This window comes from Phallusia mammillata, unplaced genomic scaffold, assembly GCF_965637545.1.
Source record: "Phallusia mammillata unplaced genomic scaffold, kaPhaMamm4.hap1.1 HAP1_SCAFFOLD_285, whole genome shotgun sequence".
NCBI classification, from domain to species: Eukaryota; Metazoa; Chordata; class Ascidiacea; order Phlebobranchia; family Ascidiidae; genus Phallusia; species Phallusia mammillata.
In genome coordinates, this window is record NW_027649015.1 from 1 (window position 1) to 17,789 (window position 17,789).

The 17,789-nt window shown below is 38.0% G+C and overlaps 1 protein-coding gene and 1 non-coding gene across 2 annotated transcripts; both read right to left on the reverse strand.

The window, feature by feature from the left end:
- Positions 1-15: 15 nt before the first annotated feature.
- On the reverse strand, positions 16-17,541 carry LOC145208498 (matrilin-1-like). The gene is made up of 10 exons (XM_080078943.1): positions 17,381-17,541; positions 16,930-17,070; positions 16,061-16,217; positions 4,257-4,345; positions 3,334-3,449; positions 1,578-1,718; positions 1,163-1,235; positions 1,021-1,097; positions 664-767; positions 16-443 (listed from the first exon to the last, which is right to left on the reverse strand). The coding sequence occupies exons 2-10, from the start codon at positions 17,018-17,020 to the stop codon at positions 299-301; spliced, it is 993 nt and encodes a 330-aa protein (XP_079935069.1). The 5' UTR covers positions 17,021-17,070; positions 17,381-17,541; the 3' UTR covers positions 16-298.
- Positions 4,483-4,556, reverse strand: Trnas-gga (transfer RNA serine (anticodon GGA)). The gene has a single exon. It is a non-coding gene; the product is annotated as a tRNA-Ser (tRNA).
- Positions 17,542-17,789: the final 248 nt, after the last annotated feature.

Sequence of the window (17,789 nt, forward strand, 5' to 3'; positions counted from 1 at the left end):
GGGGTGGCAATTTTGTATATATCTGATAAGTGTAGACAGATCCATCGGTCACCGCCCTGTCACACAGGCTGATTCTTGTAGTCTACTATGACATTACACTTATATCTAATTTCACCGTATTTATATAAGTCCTACACCCAAAGCATTAATGAAAAATGTAAGTATATTAGAGTAGCAATAATAACATACATTTTACGACGGGAATCGAACCCGCAAAGTTTGCATATCTTGCAAGATCTTTATGTCATAAAATGCCGCAAATTTCAGACCAATCAGTCAAGTGGTTGCCTAAATGTGTTTATGCAAACTGAGATAACCGTAAAAACAACAGGCAACTTACCAGCAAATACATAAGAGCATCCCCAGTGTGTGTATCACCCATCACGTAATCCATACGATCAATTGCAGCTAGAACTTCCTCCTTCGACAACAGTTGACCAAAACTATGAAGTACAAAGTAAAGTTAAAGAGCTACTGCTACTCATGTCATATTAACAGTTTTAGTGAGGTAGATTACACTATGGAGATGATAGCAGTTTAAAGCAGTCCTACATTTTAGATTTTGTTGTGTTAAAAACTGCTTGAAAACGTTCTTGCAAATTTTACCTGGTTTCCAACGTTTTATTACCAAATGTTTACCAAACGTTTTATGACCAAACTTACTTAAATTCCTCTTGTACGTAAGTACTGTACTGGATCACAGCAACCCTGGTCTGATCCGGTCCAATATCGAACGCGTTCACGATATTTTTCATCCAAGCCTTAACCTACGACAGGACAGTCCGAAAATTAAAAAAAATCAAGTTACTCTAACTGACACATATATATGCGGAATAAACATGTGTGGTTGGCGTATGGCGAGAATAACCGCAGTTAAGAAAACAATCGCATTGCGTTATAGCATAAACTTGGCCAAAATTATAGTAATAAGCCATAAAAAAGCTCAATACGAAACACCTTGTATGCCAAGTATACAAGAACAGTATTTCAGAACCTCAGAATATAAAACAGATAAAGTACCTTTGCGAAGTCTTCATAGCCAATCGTGGACGAAGCGTCAATCACAAAAGCAAGGTCGTTTTTCGCAGTAGGACATTCTAAACATCAAAAAGGGCAAAATCATAATTTTAATCCAGAAAACGTTTAGCTATTTACTATTTACCTTTGACTGTTTGTTCGCAAACTGCTTCTATAAGTTTCTCCTGAATTTTGCCAATAGATTGGAAATCTTCCACCTGTATAGTAAATATTTATGTATTTTTGTTGTAAATAGGAGTGTAAAGACCAGAGGTTTAAATCCTGGCATGTGCTTAAGGGTATCAAACCTAATCTCCTAAACTTCCAAATAGGCGATCTATATAGAATTAGTTTTATTATTTTCTGAAATGTCTCCATCACGGCAACTATCACGTTTTTTAACAGAATTAGGTAAAACAATACATAAGCTATTGCTGCCAGACATAATATCAAGTTTATAGAGCTCTTCTGGCAAACGTATATTTATTCCGATACAGGTCGCCTTTATCAGGGTAAAACAATTTAAATGTTAAAACTAACAAAGAACCCAAAATCCTTACCATGAACACGCTATCGGAGTCGTCAGCCATGTTGGCGATCTGACGTAACTCGCTCACACCACCTGATGACGTCATATCACCGACGCCCACCGCAAAAGTAGCGATCCCCTCAGTCTGCAAGGCCGCGGCCGCTTGTTTTGCCTGTATAGCATACGTGGGGTTAACAAGATGCGTGGTAGAAGGTTATACTGACGTAAGCTTTACTTATATTTAGATTCCTGGGTTCAGTGGGCTTCAAGTGTGCGGGCTTGAGTGTTTGTCGGCGCTGCTATATTGTTTTTTGTTTGTATGTTATATATGATGAAATTGTGTGTGTGTTCATTTGTTGTGTACGTTTGTGTATGTGGGTTCGGAGTTATTGTTTGGGTTTCTTTTTGTAGGTGTCCTATTGTCTGTGGTTTTTTTGTGTTATTGTGTGTGCGGTTGTTTGTTGGTGATTTGTAAGTGTCCGTTTGTTTTTGAAATTGTGTGTGCATTGATTTGTTGTGTGCCTGTATGTATGTGGATTCGGAATTATTTTCTGGTATCCTTTTTTAACTATCTGACTGTTTGTAGGATTGTTTTTTGAGTGTGTTATTGCCTATGCGATTGTTTGTAGGTGATTTGTCAGTGTTCGCTTTGTCGAACGTTTATTGGAACCTTTTCACACGATTTTCTTTCCTCTTGAGTTTGTATGTGTTTGTAGTTTGTACAACCTTGCACAATTATTAAATAATTTAGGCACCAAAGGCACCAAAAATCACACGTCAAAAAATTAGCGCAATTGAACTGTTTTCATTTCAAGTCAATGTTTCTTGCAAAAGGCTAAATAAGGTTTAACAAAAGCATTCGCAATGTTTACCATTCAATTTAATACCACCCACAGTGTCCAAGCATTCGTACAAACAGCAACAGCTGATTCGGTTTCACGCAAGGCGGCTAAAGATACGGAAAGCGCGCAATTTATTTTCGCAACTTGTCAGAGTGGTTTGCATTCTAGATAACGATTTCAACGATTCCGTAAGTTTAAGATGAAAGACAGGCCGATAAGAGATGGAAAAGCTTGATAAACAATGCAAATCGACAAGTTGAAGCTATTACTTTGATTTTTGTCTTGAAATCTACTTTTGGAACTGGCAACTTCCCAGCATCAAACACCACAAATAAACAGACATGCATCGGAAATTAGTGGCTCTTTGACACTTATACGGAGGTTTAGGTTGGGCTGAAGACCCATGGAAAGCTTAAAGTGATGGAAATAGCCCGGGTTGGGTTTGTTTTTGAGCACGCCGTCACGTTTTTATAAGCACACCAAAACTTGTCTGTGAAAACTTTTTCATTAAGGCACAGAGCGATTTGAATAGGTCGTATTGTATTAAACTGTACAATATTAAAATCTGTCATGTTTATAGTGGTTATGAAAAGCCCGTGACCAAAAAAGTTCACAACTAATTTTGAACAGCATGCGTTGAGCCAACAATCAAATCTATGTCAATGTATCAAAAACGTTTCAAAACCTTCATACTGAAAAGTCTTGTTGCCAAAGTATCAAAAGCCGGGTTTATTTCGTAATGCCTAACAAAGAATGCGACATTTTAAACAATAGCATGTAGTTTTTAATATCCATTTCTGCAATTTTGCCTGCTTCATATAGCAAAGAAAGTTATATGTAAAACACTGACTGGAAATGTTTTTTTTTTCTTTTAAATTTAGTGGCATCCTTTATATTTTAACAAAATACTGTAAAAAAGGTTTGGTTCTAACGCTCAGGATATACCTCGTCTTGGCTTCGTCCATCGCTGATGACGATCGCGACCTTGGATGAACCCGGTCGAGCTCTCACGAACACCTGGTCGATGACGTAACGCAACGCTTTTCCAGTTTGTGTGTTTCCTGTGGCGCAATGACGTAATAATGGATTAAAGGAAACCCGCAAACATTACAAATTTAAAGGAAACTCTCAAAAATAAAAACTGAATATAGTGTACTTGGAAATCCAATAGTGCCTGGGAAACTAAAATTCTTGTCGAAATTAGGTTTAAAGGGTAAAGGGAGTGTAGCAGCCCTTAGTTAACCTCAAGGTGGACCACAACAGACACAGGGGCGCATGGGTAGCGAGGGTTGCATAAGGGTATAACCCAGTGGTTCCAACCGAGCAGGAATGTCAAAACTTTAGGGTAGGAAATTACTTCAATTTTTTGTACATGTGTTTTGCAAAAAGACACTTCAGCTCTAAGAATTGAACCCATAAAGTTAATAAACAACCAATTTGAAATTATCTTTGTATGGTTTAGCATACAATTTGTAGTCTATTGGGGAGGAATGTACACGTTTTGAATTGTTAAGTGAGGAAGTCGATAAAAGTTGGGAACGACTGGTTTAACCAAACAAGTTGTATAAGAATGTATTTAACACGTGTATGATAACATACCATGTACCACTGTTTTCTAATTGTTTCGTGTTCTTATAAATATGAATTTACTTTTGCAGTTTTTAGCATAACATTTCAATTTCATGTCTGCTAACCGGTCTAAAAAAACCTCTAAATAGTTGTATTAATTAAAATAGTTCATGGGGCTTCCGCAAAGGTTGATGAACACTGCTGGTGTATAGCATGTGCAGCATTATATCATTTGCCTCACGTTCATTAATTTTTCAGTAATACGATTCTGTTAAAATACTTTGCATTCTCAGATATACCTGACATGTGTTGCATGTGATTGATTCCTCGAACTACTCCGCGCGAATCCTCGTAAGAGTCGAGTTCGAACTCCGTACGGGGTTCAGTGCTGCATGAAATATACAATGTATGGTTATTTAATTGCGTAAACAACACATACAAGAGAAATCATAGTACGCCAGGCCTGTTTAAGGCGTGTACCGAATCAGCTGGTCTCCCAAGCATTGCGGCAAGGCACAGAAATCTAGCCTTTGGTGGGATTCGAACCCACGACAGAAGTCTTTCCGGGACTCGTGCTCTACCAACTGAGCTACACAGGCTCAGTGGAGAAACCGCCGAAAGTCGAATGAGATATATATTAAACATACGAATTGGGCAACAAAACACTCGATTTTTTAGAAGAGTAAATAATTACTCCTAATAGTACATGAGTCAATATATATGTAAAAAAGTTGTAATCAGAAAATTCTCTGTGATTCACAACACAGCAAGTATATAGCTTGTTAATTTCCCAAGCATTAGGACCTAATCGCACTATTAACGACTCAAAGCACCTTGGAGACAAACAACCCCTCTATGACGTAACAAACAGACGTCATAGGGGCATACTAAGGCGCTACTGAAATAAACATAGAGCCACAAAATAAGTGATTAATACAATTTAAGCGATAGGAAAACCGCAATCCTGATGTTTTTGTGCAACAGGGAGTTGTGGTCAAGTTGTGAAGTTGTTTGCAACTATATGAGATCGTATTGACTTGTCTATGCATATGTTGCAATGTTTTGCAAAGGTAATGGATGGAAAAAGGTCATGACTGCAAAACAAGAGGTCAGATTGCAAAAACTACACTCGCACAGATGTTAAAGCGATAATTTGAGCCTGTAAGTACCCAATTTCAAGTCACGTGTGATCCAAGCTGCTGGGATTCGTGTTACGTTATGGGTTGATTTATTAAACTCAAAAGTGCCTTATTTTGTGCGGTATGAAACATATCACGTAAATATGTCTTGAGAGATAAATTGTTCACTGCAAACAATACTACCAAAGAGTTTGCATACAACGAGTACATTTTTGCTGCAGACGTTTTAACAATCACTGCTGCCTATAGTGTTCTAGATGTCATTGCGATATTGATGTCAAGCCAAAACTGCAAAAAAATCTACTAAATATTTGCTTGTGATCTTTTTTAATGAACGATGTAGCCATGTCATGAGCGCCGGCACGTATAGGGTAAAATGCTAAATGCTGTGATTATAGGTACCATAAAACAAAATACGACATTAGCAACCAGTACATATTAACGCAAGGGGTGTCTAAGTTTTACGCTTGTCCTTTTTGCGCCTTGACAAAATTTGCCTTCCAACGTAAACGCAAATGTTGCACCTTTTCCGTTTTAAAAACAGGCTTATTACAACGCAATCTAACCAGGGCAATAGAAAACATGCAGGGAGCGCCAAATTATATTGACTACAATCCTTCCAAATGACTGCAAGCGTTGGGTCGAAGCCAATACAACTGTCAGCGTGGCAAATTTGACAAACGACAAAGATGCTACAACTCGATTTTCTACTGCAAAGGCCCTTTGCTGCGCATCAAGCGAATCAAAGACCCAAAGCTCAACAACAAAAACTTGACGGTGAAGGCATTTTGTGATTCATCATAGCAGCGTGTTTGACTGTTCACAGTTGATTTCTGGTTAATTTGCGTAACATTTGTGAGAAATCAAACGGTTAAGGTACATGAGAAGTTTGTTTGGGGTAAAGGTAGTTTGTGCTGTGAACAAATGCGACCATTAACAAGATGGACGAATTATTATCAATTTGGCCTGGATTTAGATTGGTTGCAAAGCAGCGTTTTGCGATACTAAAGTGTAATGTTTGGTGAAAATCAAGCTTACGAAATTACTTTTGAATTGGGGAGCTACGAAAAAAACAACATCTATTTTCTACACACGTTTTACATGTCTGTTCAATTTGACATGTTTATACAGTAGTAGAAAGTAAATACCGCGCAATTACATTTTACGCCACCCGTATTACCCAGCGGTTGCGAAACTGCAACAAACATTGTCCAGAGTCGTCGGCAAGGCGAGACTTTTAGATTTTCAGACATTATTGTGGTGTCTGCGAAGCGCGAAAAAATACCAAGCACTTTTAACGACCGATTCATTTCTCCTCGACCAAACACCATTTTACGTGAAAGATGACAGATATTGAACCCTATGTACATAAAATTCAAAGCACTATGGTCCCGTACGCTTGTCGTGAAACGACGTACCTCGCATCCAAAATAACGCTACCGCACCTAGATTGACGTTAAGGTCAGGGAATAAGCTTCATGGGACGCAAGCACGAAAAATAGAAGCTTTGTGCAGCAAATCCGAATGCAAACAATACATGGTGGGAACTTATACAAGCGGTTATGGGCTGCTCTGAACACGAAAACGCAACAGGGCTTACGGCAAGAATTTGCACAATGTGCGCCAAAATGTGCAGGTCGAAATGTGCGCACATTTTTCGAAAATGTGCAGGTGCCAAAATGTGCAGGTTAAAATGTGCGCACATTTTTCGAAAATGTGCAGGTGCCAAAATGTGCAGGTCAAAATGTGCAGGTGCCAAAATGTGCAGGTTAAAATATGCGCACATTTTTCGAAAATGTGCAGGTGCCAAAATGTGCAGGTCAAAATGTGCAGGTGCCAAAATGTGCAGGTCAAAATGTGCAGGTCAAAATGTGCAGGTGCCAAAATTTCTCCCTTTCATACTAAAAAAGTCTTTCTGTCCCTTTCACACAAACAATTTTTTGTCCCAATTACATAATTATTATATATCTTTCCCTGCATTTTTATTTTAAATAGTGTTCTGTGCAAATCAATTAACTTATATAGGTATGTTATTTTTCTTGTTAAATGCAGTGGATTAAGTTTTTTAACTGAACAGAATATGACCCTTCAGGGCAAAAATAACTGAAAATACAATGTGGTTTCAAACAAATGCAGTGGTAAATAACTGATGCCTATATAAATGGTGAGAACTTATACTTTTGCATTGCACATCCATCATTTTTTTCATGACATCTCAGTATTATCCTTTTCTAAACCCGTTTTGTTACCATTGTACATATTTTTTACCAAAAATATAATACAGAATGCCCACAGCGGTCTCAAAAAAATATTTTCCCTATCCTAATATTCTTTCTGGCTGTTTCAGTCTCTTTATCTCTCTAATTGTTCACGCCAGATTTAGTTTGTTTATTTATTTGCAATCCCACATGAAACATACACCTTTTTCGTTCATAATGGCAATCATCTAGTTTCTGTATATTAGTCAGGAAACAATTACAAATTTTGCAAAAGCATCTAATGATATTTTGGTGTATTATGATATTCCTACAGTAGGTCTTTTTAGCCATCTGGTCCACACAATAGCAAGTCAGAAGCAATAACATGAATGTTTTAGCAAACTTAAAATTAGGGCATCACATCAAGTATTTGTGTGGGTTTCAAAACTAACCTAATTAAATACCCATATACCAAGTTATGTCATGTAAATGAGCCTCAAACAAATAAAAAATGTCAAACATTAAGTTGGGCAACTGTGTGGTTGTCCTTTTCTTTTTGAATGTTGTCATTTGAGTTTCTTCCAAAGACACATATATAGTCCTTTTGTCAATTGTGCAGTATAACCCAAAGGATGGAAAACTTTCTAATAATTCATTTGTTTCATTGAATAAAAATCACTGGACAGCTGGGTCTTTGACTTGGTTTTGAGTTTAATAACAGTATACTCATATGGTAGTCCAGCAACTTCTAGAATTTCACATATGTCTTTTTTGGAAACTCTGTGAGGATCAGTGTAACTTTTGCAATGCAGTAAAAATCTAGCTTGTTGGCTGGCCGTAAACATCCTGTCAGGCATTTACGCACTTTGTAAAAGTTGCAGTAACTCATAAAAGGATAAGCGAGACCTCCAGACTTTGGCTCCACTAAAGAAATCAGCTGGCCCTGTGGTCGCATGGTTGACAACATGCTGACAATTTTGATAACTTCCGTAAACTAGTTTTTTGCCTTGAAAAAACATATCCTCATAAATACTCTGTTGTGTTTAACTCTTTGTTACTTATCATAGCAATTTGACTTGTGTTTTCTGCACCAGTTTCCTTGGTGGTTATGATGTCTAGCAATTGTTTTGGTGCCTTGAATTTTTCTTCAAATTACCCTTTGTTGACAGTTTAAAATGAGTAACTTTGGAAAAAAACATGATCTTTGTTCAAGCTTGACCTTTCGTCTGTCCAGAGTTCCTGGTCGAGGCCAAAGTCGTTGAACATCAGTTCAAAGATACAGCCAGTTAGGAAAGTTCTATTTTTACCAGACTTTAAATCAATTAGTAATAAACTTTATGCACCCTTTAATATGTTAGGTAAAATCACTTGAAAGCGTTTAAAGAAGTACTAAAAAGATAAAACGTACATTAAATACTCTCCAACAGCACAATCACAACCACGTAGTAACATTATACAGGGTAGATGCATAAATCTGACCATACAAGCCCAGCTTTGTCATTTGCTTGCTCTTAAAGCACCAAACTCAATGCAAGCATCCGACAAGCGTGTAGTGTTAATCAAGCGTGACGGAAACAATAGCTGGACTGTCATATGAGTATACTATTGTCTAATTGTAAAATCTATAGAAGCTGGGCAGGCTACAAGCTAACAGGCCTTAAATTAAAAACAATAAAGTCAAACCGATTGAGGTGACGATCGTGTACATATCTAGTCTGAAAAACAGTGTTTCCTATTTCCTGAATGCTAGATAATTTCACGCTTTGCCATATCTAACAAACACAACACGCATTTTTACAAGTTTCTCTTAAATCCGATTTTAATTTATAGGTCATAACTTATAACTAATATTTTTGGCACAATTTATGACCACAACAATAGTTTGACGTTAAATATCAATACTTCATTTGAGCGACTGCACATTTTGGCACCTGCACATTATGACTTGCACATTTCGGCACCTGCACATTTTCGAAAAATGTGCGCACATTTCGACCTGCACATTTTCGAGCACATTGTGCAAAAAACGCTCGCATGCCCGTCTCCGAAAACGGCGTCTTAGTGACGATTTGCTATTGTGTGTCAAAGTTACTGAAATTCACGCATGAGTTAAGTGCAAGTGGTGGTCGGTTACTGTAAACATGGGATCACTGTATAAAGGTTAGGACCGCCTTAGCGCAAACGTATGTAAATATTTTGGTGGGTACAAGTAAACGCAAACAAATGAAACAAATATTACAAGTGTTCTTTTTTTCTACAATTTTGTTTTATAGTGATCAATTTAAAATATGTATTTTTGAACGGTTTTGTCTTTGACCTTTTGGGTCGAATTTAAGATTTTGACGTTGTAACCTTTTAGGCATGGTTCAATGTACTTAAAAACTTTAAACCCACATCATATTTCATGAACGTTTTCCCTAAACATCTATTAACCAACGCTGGATTCAGTTAACCACTTTCATCATGACAGTAGCGCTTGATTTTCACTTGCACCGCCAAACCAATGAACTTTGACCCCACAACACCACAACAAACACAGGTTTTGCTGTCACGCATCAGATAAGGCGGGTTGGGTTGGGCTGACTGTTGTCACTGATACTGCATCACATTAGAGAGGGAAAAGAGTTGATGTGCCAAAAAACAAGTTCTTTTAAAACCCAAGAACATTAAAGCATACTGTGTTTTAAGCTGAACGCGTTCACGAACTGTTATACTACACATAATGACGTGACAGCACAAATAATTGAGTCTTTTTTTGGAAAACTAAACAGTTTTTTTTACTTTCTTATGGCGGTTACATTGCCAACTTTCGCGAAAAGCGATTAAAGATTTTTGTGTCGCAAGACTTATTTAAACCCTGTTTAAGGTTAAGCATTATGCCAGTGGGTCTTAACTAGTGGTCCATGATCACTTTGTAGGTGGTCTACAAGACGATAATTATATTTGGTGATAAACTGGAATAAGTTGCATATAATTTATTGTTTATTCAATTCGAAAAAAGCTTATCCAAGTCATTGGCCAGTTATCTGTCAGTTATTTGATATCACTCTTGAAATGCTGTTTTGAGGGAATATATTCAAGCCAATATCCTTGTTGTAGATGCTTTCTTTATTTTTACCTAACAAAGGACTGGTCCACGATATTTGTTAATTAAACTGGCAGTCCATGGCTACTTTTTTTTCACTGTCGAGCAAAAATAAAGAGAAAGAAAATAAGAGATATGGTGCAATGACGTAGTTATGTCGTCAGCCAGTTTAACACTATCACTCGAAAATCTTTGCAGTCCAGCACGCGACGTAACGAACACTAACCTGTAAATACTCCTGCACCCGTGTGTGTGTGTGGGCTACAAAACACCTGATGCAGTTGTGCAAAGCAACGAAGGATGGAAAAGGTCAATAAGGTCATTGGATTGTAAGCCTGGATCGGCGGTTGCTCAGTAATATCGCCAAATAGGCTTAAGTCTAATTAGTAATGTACAAAGCAATGGCTTCCAGTGTGTAATAATGGTTTTATCTCCAAAGAAATTACAAATTTATTCTATTTTGGTTGCGGTACTTGTATAAAGTTCGAATATTTGGTTGGGGCATTCTCATTTGTACAAATGTACAGTTTGCCAAATTCATTTGTACAGTTTGCCAAATTCTGGTGATAAAAATACAGTAAACCTCGGTTAAACCGGATTCGGTTAATTCGGATCTTCACCAAATTGGAACAAAACTTGAGGTGCAAATAATTGGTAATGTGGTAAGACTTAAACTAGTCAATATCGGTTAATCCGAATCTTCGCTTAATTCAGGCAATTTTTTGATCCAGACGGTTTTGGATTTACTAAGATTTACTGCACATTAAAATGAATTCGAAACATTCGAAACAAATTGTAAAACATGTGTCGCAAAGCGTACATTACCAAACCCATTCCTTATTTGTTTTCACTTTCCTATTCAGGAAACGTGTTTATTGTTAAATGCCACTGCGGATTTTGGCTCAAACGGTCGATTTCATTTTGCCAACCGGTGACTGTCAAAGTGAGGAAACGATTTAAGGTAAAGAGGGTTCATATCGGGTTGTTTCCACGCCTTGAGGAAATGGTGCAGATATTTCATGCCAAGTGGTTTGGGAAACATGTGAAATACGGTGTCCTGAACGTGAACCCTAAAAAGCGGGAATAGAGCCAACGCTTTCCAAAAACTTTTCCAAATCTGAAAGCCTTTTTCGAGAAAAATCAAGTTACACCAAATACGTTTTTTCTTTTTGTGGAAATATTGTTTTTATTTACATTGTTCTGCACCAAAGTGAGGTGCCTGGTAGGTTGCGATATTAGTGTATTACGTCATCGAATAGTGACATCATACCCTATTGGAGATTGTGACAACAAAGTTTCGTAAAAAGTGACAAATTGGGTTTTCAAACCCAAACAAACCAACTTCAATTGTCGCGGTGTTTCTTTTATCTGTGGGCATTTAATTGTAGTTTAAAAGTTAAAGTGAATTACAGCTTTAGCTGTGGGGTGAAAAAAAAAACGGTCGACAAAATTCCATATTTCACCGCTAAATGGGTTTTCAAGTTATCGAAGCTTGATCTCGTTTCTAGAAATGTTCCGCAAAAACGAACGTTCAAAGAGATTTGCTGATGGTAAAAAGAGACCAAGACATACCGAAGCTGTTATCAGGGGTAAGGGGCTGGCACACCTGCCAATGTTTGTCGGCTAAACATATTTTACGCGTGGCTTTGAATGCTGTAAAGGGCGTAGTTTGTGATTGTATTGAGATTTCTTCACGGGGGTGGCGAACAACATTTGCATTGACATCTATTTAGCGGGTAAATAGTTGTAGCCCCCGAATATGCACTTAGTAACAATGATGTCCTTTTCATCGCCAATTTACCCGCTAAGCTAAACAGATGTCAATGCAAATGTTATTCGCCCCACGCCCTGATCTGCATTCAAAGCCACGCATAGAATATGTTACAAATATAGGCAGGTGTGTCAGCCCCTTAACCCTGATAACAGCTAGTGCCTTCGATGTTGAAGTTTAAAAGCGAATCTTTCTCATGCTAAACACATTTACCAAAGTAGAGAGGTCGTTTATACCCGAAATAATCACTGCATATTTACAAACCACCAACTAATCGAATTAAAGTCAGTTTTAACAAACCATCAACTAACCACTAAACATGTCAATGACTTAAAATTCGGAACCACCAACGCCAAACACCAGTTGGAATGGGAAACCTGATTTAAAGACAATAACGAAAAATAGTACCATGAAACCGGATATTGAGAGCTTTCACCCCATAATTGTGTCAAAAATTGATACCGGCTGACGGATTTGTTGGCGCAATGACCCTTCACAAGTAGACATGCGGGTTCATTACCAAAAAACAATGCAAGCATTCTAAAACAAGACAATGAGCATTGTAACGCACAATCCGACAATCTGTTGATACCATAATATTATAGTAATGGCTGGTTGGTATAACAACTCATATAGTTTGCATTATAGGGAGCGGCAAAGGATTTAGGTTCAGTACAACGTGTTAGCACGACAGGTGTGCTTTCATGGTAGCATCGCCACATTGCGAACTGCCTGTTCCGGCAAATTACGACCCATGGCTGGGCTTTATGTAATGCGACTATTTTAAGCCCATCTGTTATGGGTAATTCACGACTAAAGCACTGTAAAACGAACCGTTCTGTTTGCTAGAGTTTGAATTAGATTTTGGTTGGTTTTATTTCTTAAACTTGTTTTTTTTAAGCCAGTGTTATGTGGAGAGAACAATGCAACATAAGTTTTCAAAAATGGACCAAATTGGCCTAAATTTTACAGATTTTTGTGGGGACAAAAGCTAACATTTCTGCGAAACGCATTTCCAGCTTTTGCTCGTACATAATTGCAGTTTGAACTAATTTTCTGTAGTAGGTATGTCACAATATTACCAACGACCGTTTACGATTCTCCCTATAGCAGCGACAAAATCACTAAAACGGCTAAATAACCAAAAAGCAGCAACGAACCGTTATTCCACGAAAATGCAAGTTTTCAGTTAAACGTGCAAGTTGCAAAAAACCACAAGAATCAGCGTAAATTGGTCGGAGCTGGAAAGACAAACTTTCGCGGGACCGCTGTATTTACCACATAGCTTCTAACTAAGTGCGGTGTCTCTATGGTTACATAGCAAAGTGAATGGGTACAGTACATGTCCTGTTTAGGGTGATTTATGCAATTAGAAATGTTACAACGGACTAGTTTACATGTATAATGGATTCAACAGAAATTCGGCGGCAAAACGGAATGTTTTTTTCCAAACACAAAAAAAGATATAGGCAGTGTTTTTTTAAGGTGTTTTGGGGGACCGAAACGGTCCCCCAAATTTCTCCAGCGGTTTCCCAAAATTCCCGTTTAAGCAAATATGGCTATTTTTGGTATTTAAATGAAACACTTGCGGTCTCTTAAAACTACTTAGCGGTCACCCAAACCAAACCTTAAAAAAAACCCTGTATAGGCCTATTATAAGCTGTTACTGCCAGGCATAATATCAATTTTATAGAGCTCGTATAGCAATTATATTTTTGCACCGACGTTTCGACGTCCTATACATTCTAAACAAGATGTTTTAGCCGAGTTTAATGCAACACAACAGTGTTTCAAAGACCGAAGGACTTAATTTGGTACAAACTTCTACACTTGAGACGATAGCCTTTTATTGTACCGAAATGCATACACATCAAATGAGGCAAAACCGTCCCATCAAAACGTCCCAAAAAACACAACATCTAAGGGTTTACTCCACATTGCAAAGTTACAAGAAACCCATTTGATTTTCCCGATAAAACAGCGCACAGATTTCCTAAACAATCTCAGACACCACCAGCCATGGTGTGTTGTCGTTCTGCTTCACTAAGCGGGTCGACAACAAAAGTCCCGAGTTTTATTTGACACTTAATTCCCGAAGTAAAACCTCACGAAAGATATATCCTGGATAAAAAGGCCTTTGCCATGAGCGAAATTATGTTCAGTTTAGGAACGAGAATACCTTTATACCTTTATAAATCAAATCATAGCGCAACATTATCTCAACAAACCGTTTGGTAAATAGATCTACAAGGAAACCTTGCAGCAAACAAAAATCTAGTATAGACTATTGTGTGGCTACAGAGTGATGGACATCTAAAATCGCTCAGAAACCCTACTGCACTTATTGCTTATGCGTATGTAGCGACTGAAATGTTAGAGGAAACACTTCATGTCAAAATACCCAATGTCCGTCAAAGAAGAATTAAAGTGTTCGACATGTTGAATGCGCTACCTCGATCAGGTCAAACAAAAAAGGGTATTTACACTGTATTCAAACTTCGTGCATTCCAAAGAGTTTTACTCAATTACCCAACAAATGGCCAACGCCCAAAGCGCAAATGTCGCCAGTTTTTAGCTGCTCATTTTAAAGTATTTTATAGTAACGCCCCGTCATTTACATAAGGTTGAAGGAACATTTTTTACACGTATTGTTCCAATGACACACATGTTAACAAGTTTGCCCTAAGCGGGTTTATAAACGAGCTTCACGCAGTCTTCTGTTACGGGAAATACCTCAAGTTGAAGTATTTTGATTTTCCCATAATTTGTGTCGTTTAGGTGGACTTACAGTTTACCACAACCTTTTGCAGACAATGAAGCTGTTCACGGCAGTTGGTTGCACAAAACGGTGCAATTACCGAAACAGCGTTTAAAACAGTGTTTCCCTACCCTTTTCGCCTATGTACCACCTAATCACCTAAAAAATATTAAATGTCGCCCAAGTGGAGACATATAGGTCTCAAGATTAAAAATAGTCGAGTTCCTTGCACTTGAAAAACCTTTAAACTTACATACCGCGTTTAAACAACCGAAAAAATGGCATATCATCTATGATAAGGACAAGAAATTGGACAAAACACAGTTACAATTGTAAGCAAGACCGGAAAAACGTATGCTTCTTCAGCCATCATAGCACCGTATATCAAATGGCAATATTGTAATGGCAAAAACTGTTCAGGGCATTCGACAAGCTAAACCTTCCGCACAAATTGTCAATTACAAAACACGTAGCTGCAAATGGAAAGCTCCTTAGAGAGGCGATGACGTGATCACATTAACCGAGGACTCGGGTGAAAGCCTGAGCGTGTCGGGAAACCGCAACTAACAGGAAGGTAGGATGCTAAAGTGTACAGATACCACGGCCAACAGAAAGTGGAAAAATATGAACTTATAAAACAACAATAGTTTTGATTAAGAATTTCATTTTTTCGGTGTACTATATTGGGAATGACATAATGTTTTGCAAAAACACTTTGCTTTTGGTAACAGATTAGAAATATCTACATTCTACAGACCCTTTACTAGTAACAAACAAGGTCAATTGCATTTAAACTAAACAGCGTATATGCTTCATTAGCAAAAAATCGCATTATTGCAAGTACACGCTTCTCTATAAACGTAAGAAGCCTGCTTTAAACCGTATTATCCCTTGCCATCCCATTATACTTTACTTTTTTCGCTGTCCTGCTATGCAATTATCCTTGGCCAAACCAGAACACAACCTACCAAGCATTCCAGCTCTAACAATCCATTAGCGTACACCCGCTTACTGAACAAATGCCACCCAACTTTTTAGCAATACGCTTTTAGTAACGCTAAGTGATGTACAGGACGAACCCGTTGCAAACTCTATAACACCGTAAATATGCAAATAAAGCACACTGCGCACCGAATACAAATTTACACAGACCTGTATTGTACAACTGCTACTCTGGTTGTATCCGGACTAACGTCAAAATTTAAGGTCATGTTGTGGATCCATTGTTTGGCAAGTCGGAAGTCATCACGTGACACGCTGCTTGACCCGTCCACCACAAACACAAGTTCGAGTTTTGTTGTACGACAACCTGAAAATCAAAAACCGGTCATTCAGAATAGAAAATTTGAGTAGTTTAAACCTTAAAGGAACACAGGCAATGTTACGGGCTTGCATCCATGTGACTTCGACATTTGATTTCTTGACATAAAGACCATGAGCGTAATTTTGTGATAAAAGCAGACGGGCACATTTGCTTTGGTGCTTGTCATTCAAATGTTACTCGAACGATTTTTCAAATGGGTAACAATATAAAGTCTTGTGTCGCACTTGGCCATAACTACGTGCGTGGGTAGCACATTTAAAATACAAAAATATTCAAAATTAGGCATGGTTGATAGCGGCGTAACTTACTTTGTTTATGTGTAAAACAATGGTATTTGGGTAACCATACTGAGTACATATTACCAGATCACGACCCAATCGCGAAAATTATCGTTTGTCATGCACAATTTTCCCCTGACATGGAAACTCGGAGAAAATGTATCGGACAATAACGGGATACTGAGCCCCAACCTTTATTTAGCCAATTATCATGAAACTTGACACCGAACCACAGTTAATCATAGATACGACTTTTCTATAGGGTCATCTACGCAGGCCTTCAACCAACCAGTTTTATAAATGCATTTATCGCAGAATAATGTGGTTTGGTTCAACCTTATATTTGAATCATAACCACCCACATAGTATAGCATATGTCTTGTTGCGATTTGCCCAAAGTAATAATCAAACAATCATACCTGGAACTCCGTCAAAACGCTGACTTTTCACTGTTGTGCACAACCATGAGAGTGCAATGAACATGAAGATTTTCCAAATGGAGGAAAACATCTTGCTGAAGTTCAGAATCAATAAATTGGCCCAAATCGACTCTAGGCCTACTACACAAATAAAACAAACGTTAAACCATACTTGAATACAAGTTACAAAACTGATTGTGCAGCTTACAAAAACTAGAGCTCAAACAAAATTGTTCAGTCTTATAAACTTTAGTATTTTCTCGCTGACGAAACTTTGATTGACATTTTGAAACTTAAAAATGCTAAAGCGAGTCTCTTTTCTTCTATGCTAAGTCGGTAATACACTATGACACCAAATATCAATTTTCCGAACAATTGGCATCAATCTACAAAGTAGGCATTAGGCTAAACCTTATGCCGTCATCTGTTGTATACGCTAAGCCCGTCTTACCTCGGAAATGATCTGTGCTTTGGGGGTCGGTCGTCGCCTCTTATAAACTTTTCGCGACTGCATCTTTTTTCCTATCCGTCTCTCAAGCACGGAAGTACAGACGTCGTGTCAATGCCATCCTCGGCTCTCGTCGGTTATTTCCGCCCCTGAAATCTGCCAATTGTCGCACAACCATAAATCACAGCCCCCTGACACATAGGCTCTGACGTTCTTGCTTAGACCGCCCCAAAGAAAATACCATGTTACAAAACACTATAGCGGTCACCTCATAGCACGAATCTCATTTTGGGAGTAATAAACATTGGAAAATGCTTTGATGCTACTATTTGGGTCACGTGGTCATGATTGCAGTTTTTACGCATGGGTGGGCATATCAAATTGCCGTAACGAATCTAGGCTTTGCAACAAA

Bases quoted from the DNA above. Each gene is read 5' to 3' on its own strand.
- LOC145208498 (XM_080078943.1), bottom strand. From the start codon at position 17,020: ATGTTTTCCTCCATTTGGAAAATCTTCATGTTCATTGCACTCTCATGG. The intron at 3,450-4,256 runs GTATATCTGAGA...ATTGCGCCACAG, and splicing joins TCACATGCAACACATGTCAG to GAAACACACAAACTGGAAAA. The intron at 1,236-1,577 runs GTAAGGATTTTG...TTTACTATACAG, and splicing joins ACTCCGATAGCGTGTTCATG to GTGGAAGATTTCCAATCTAT.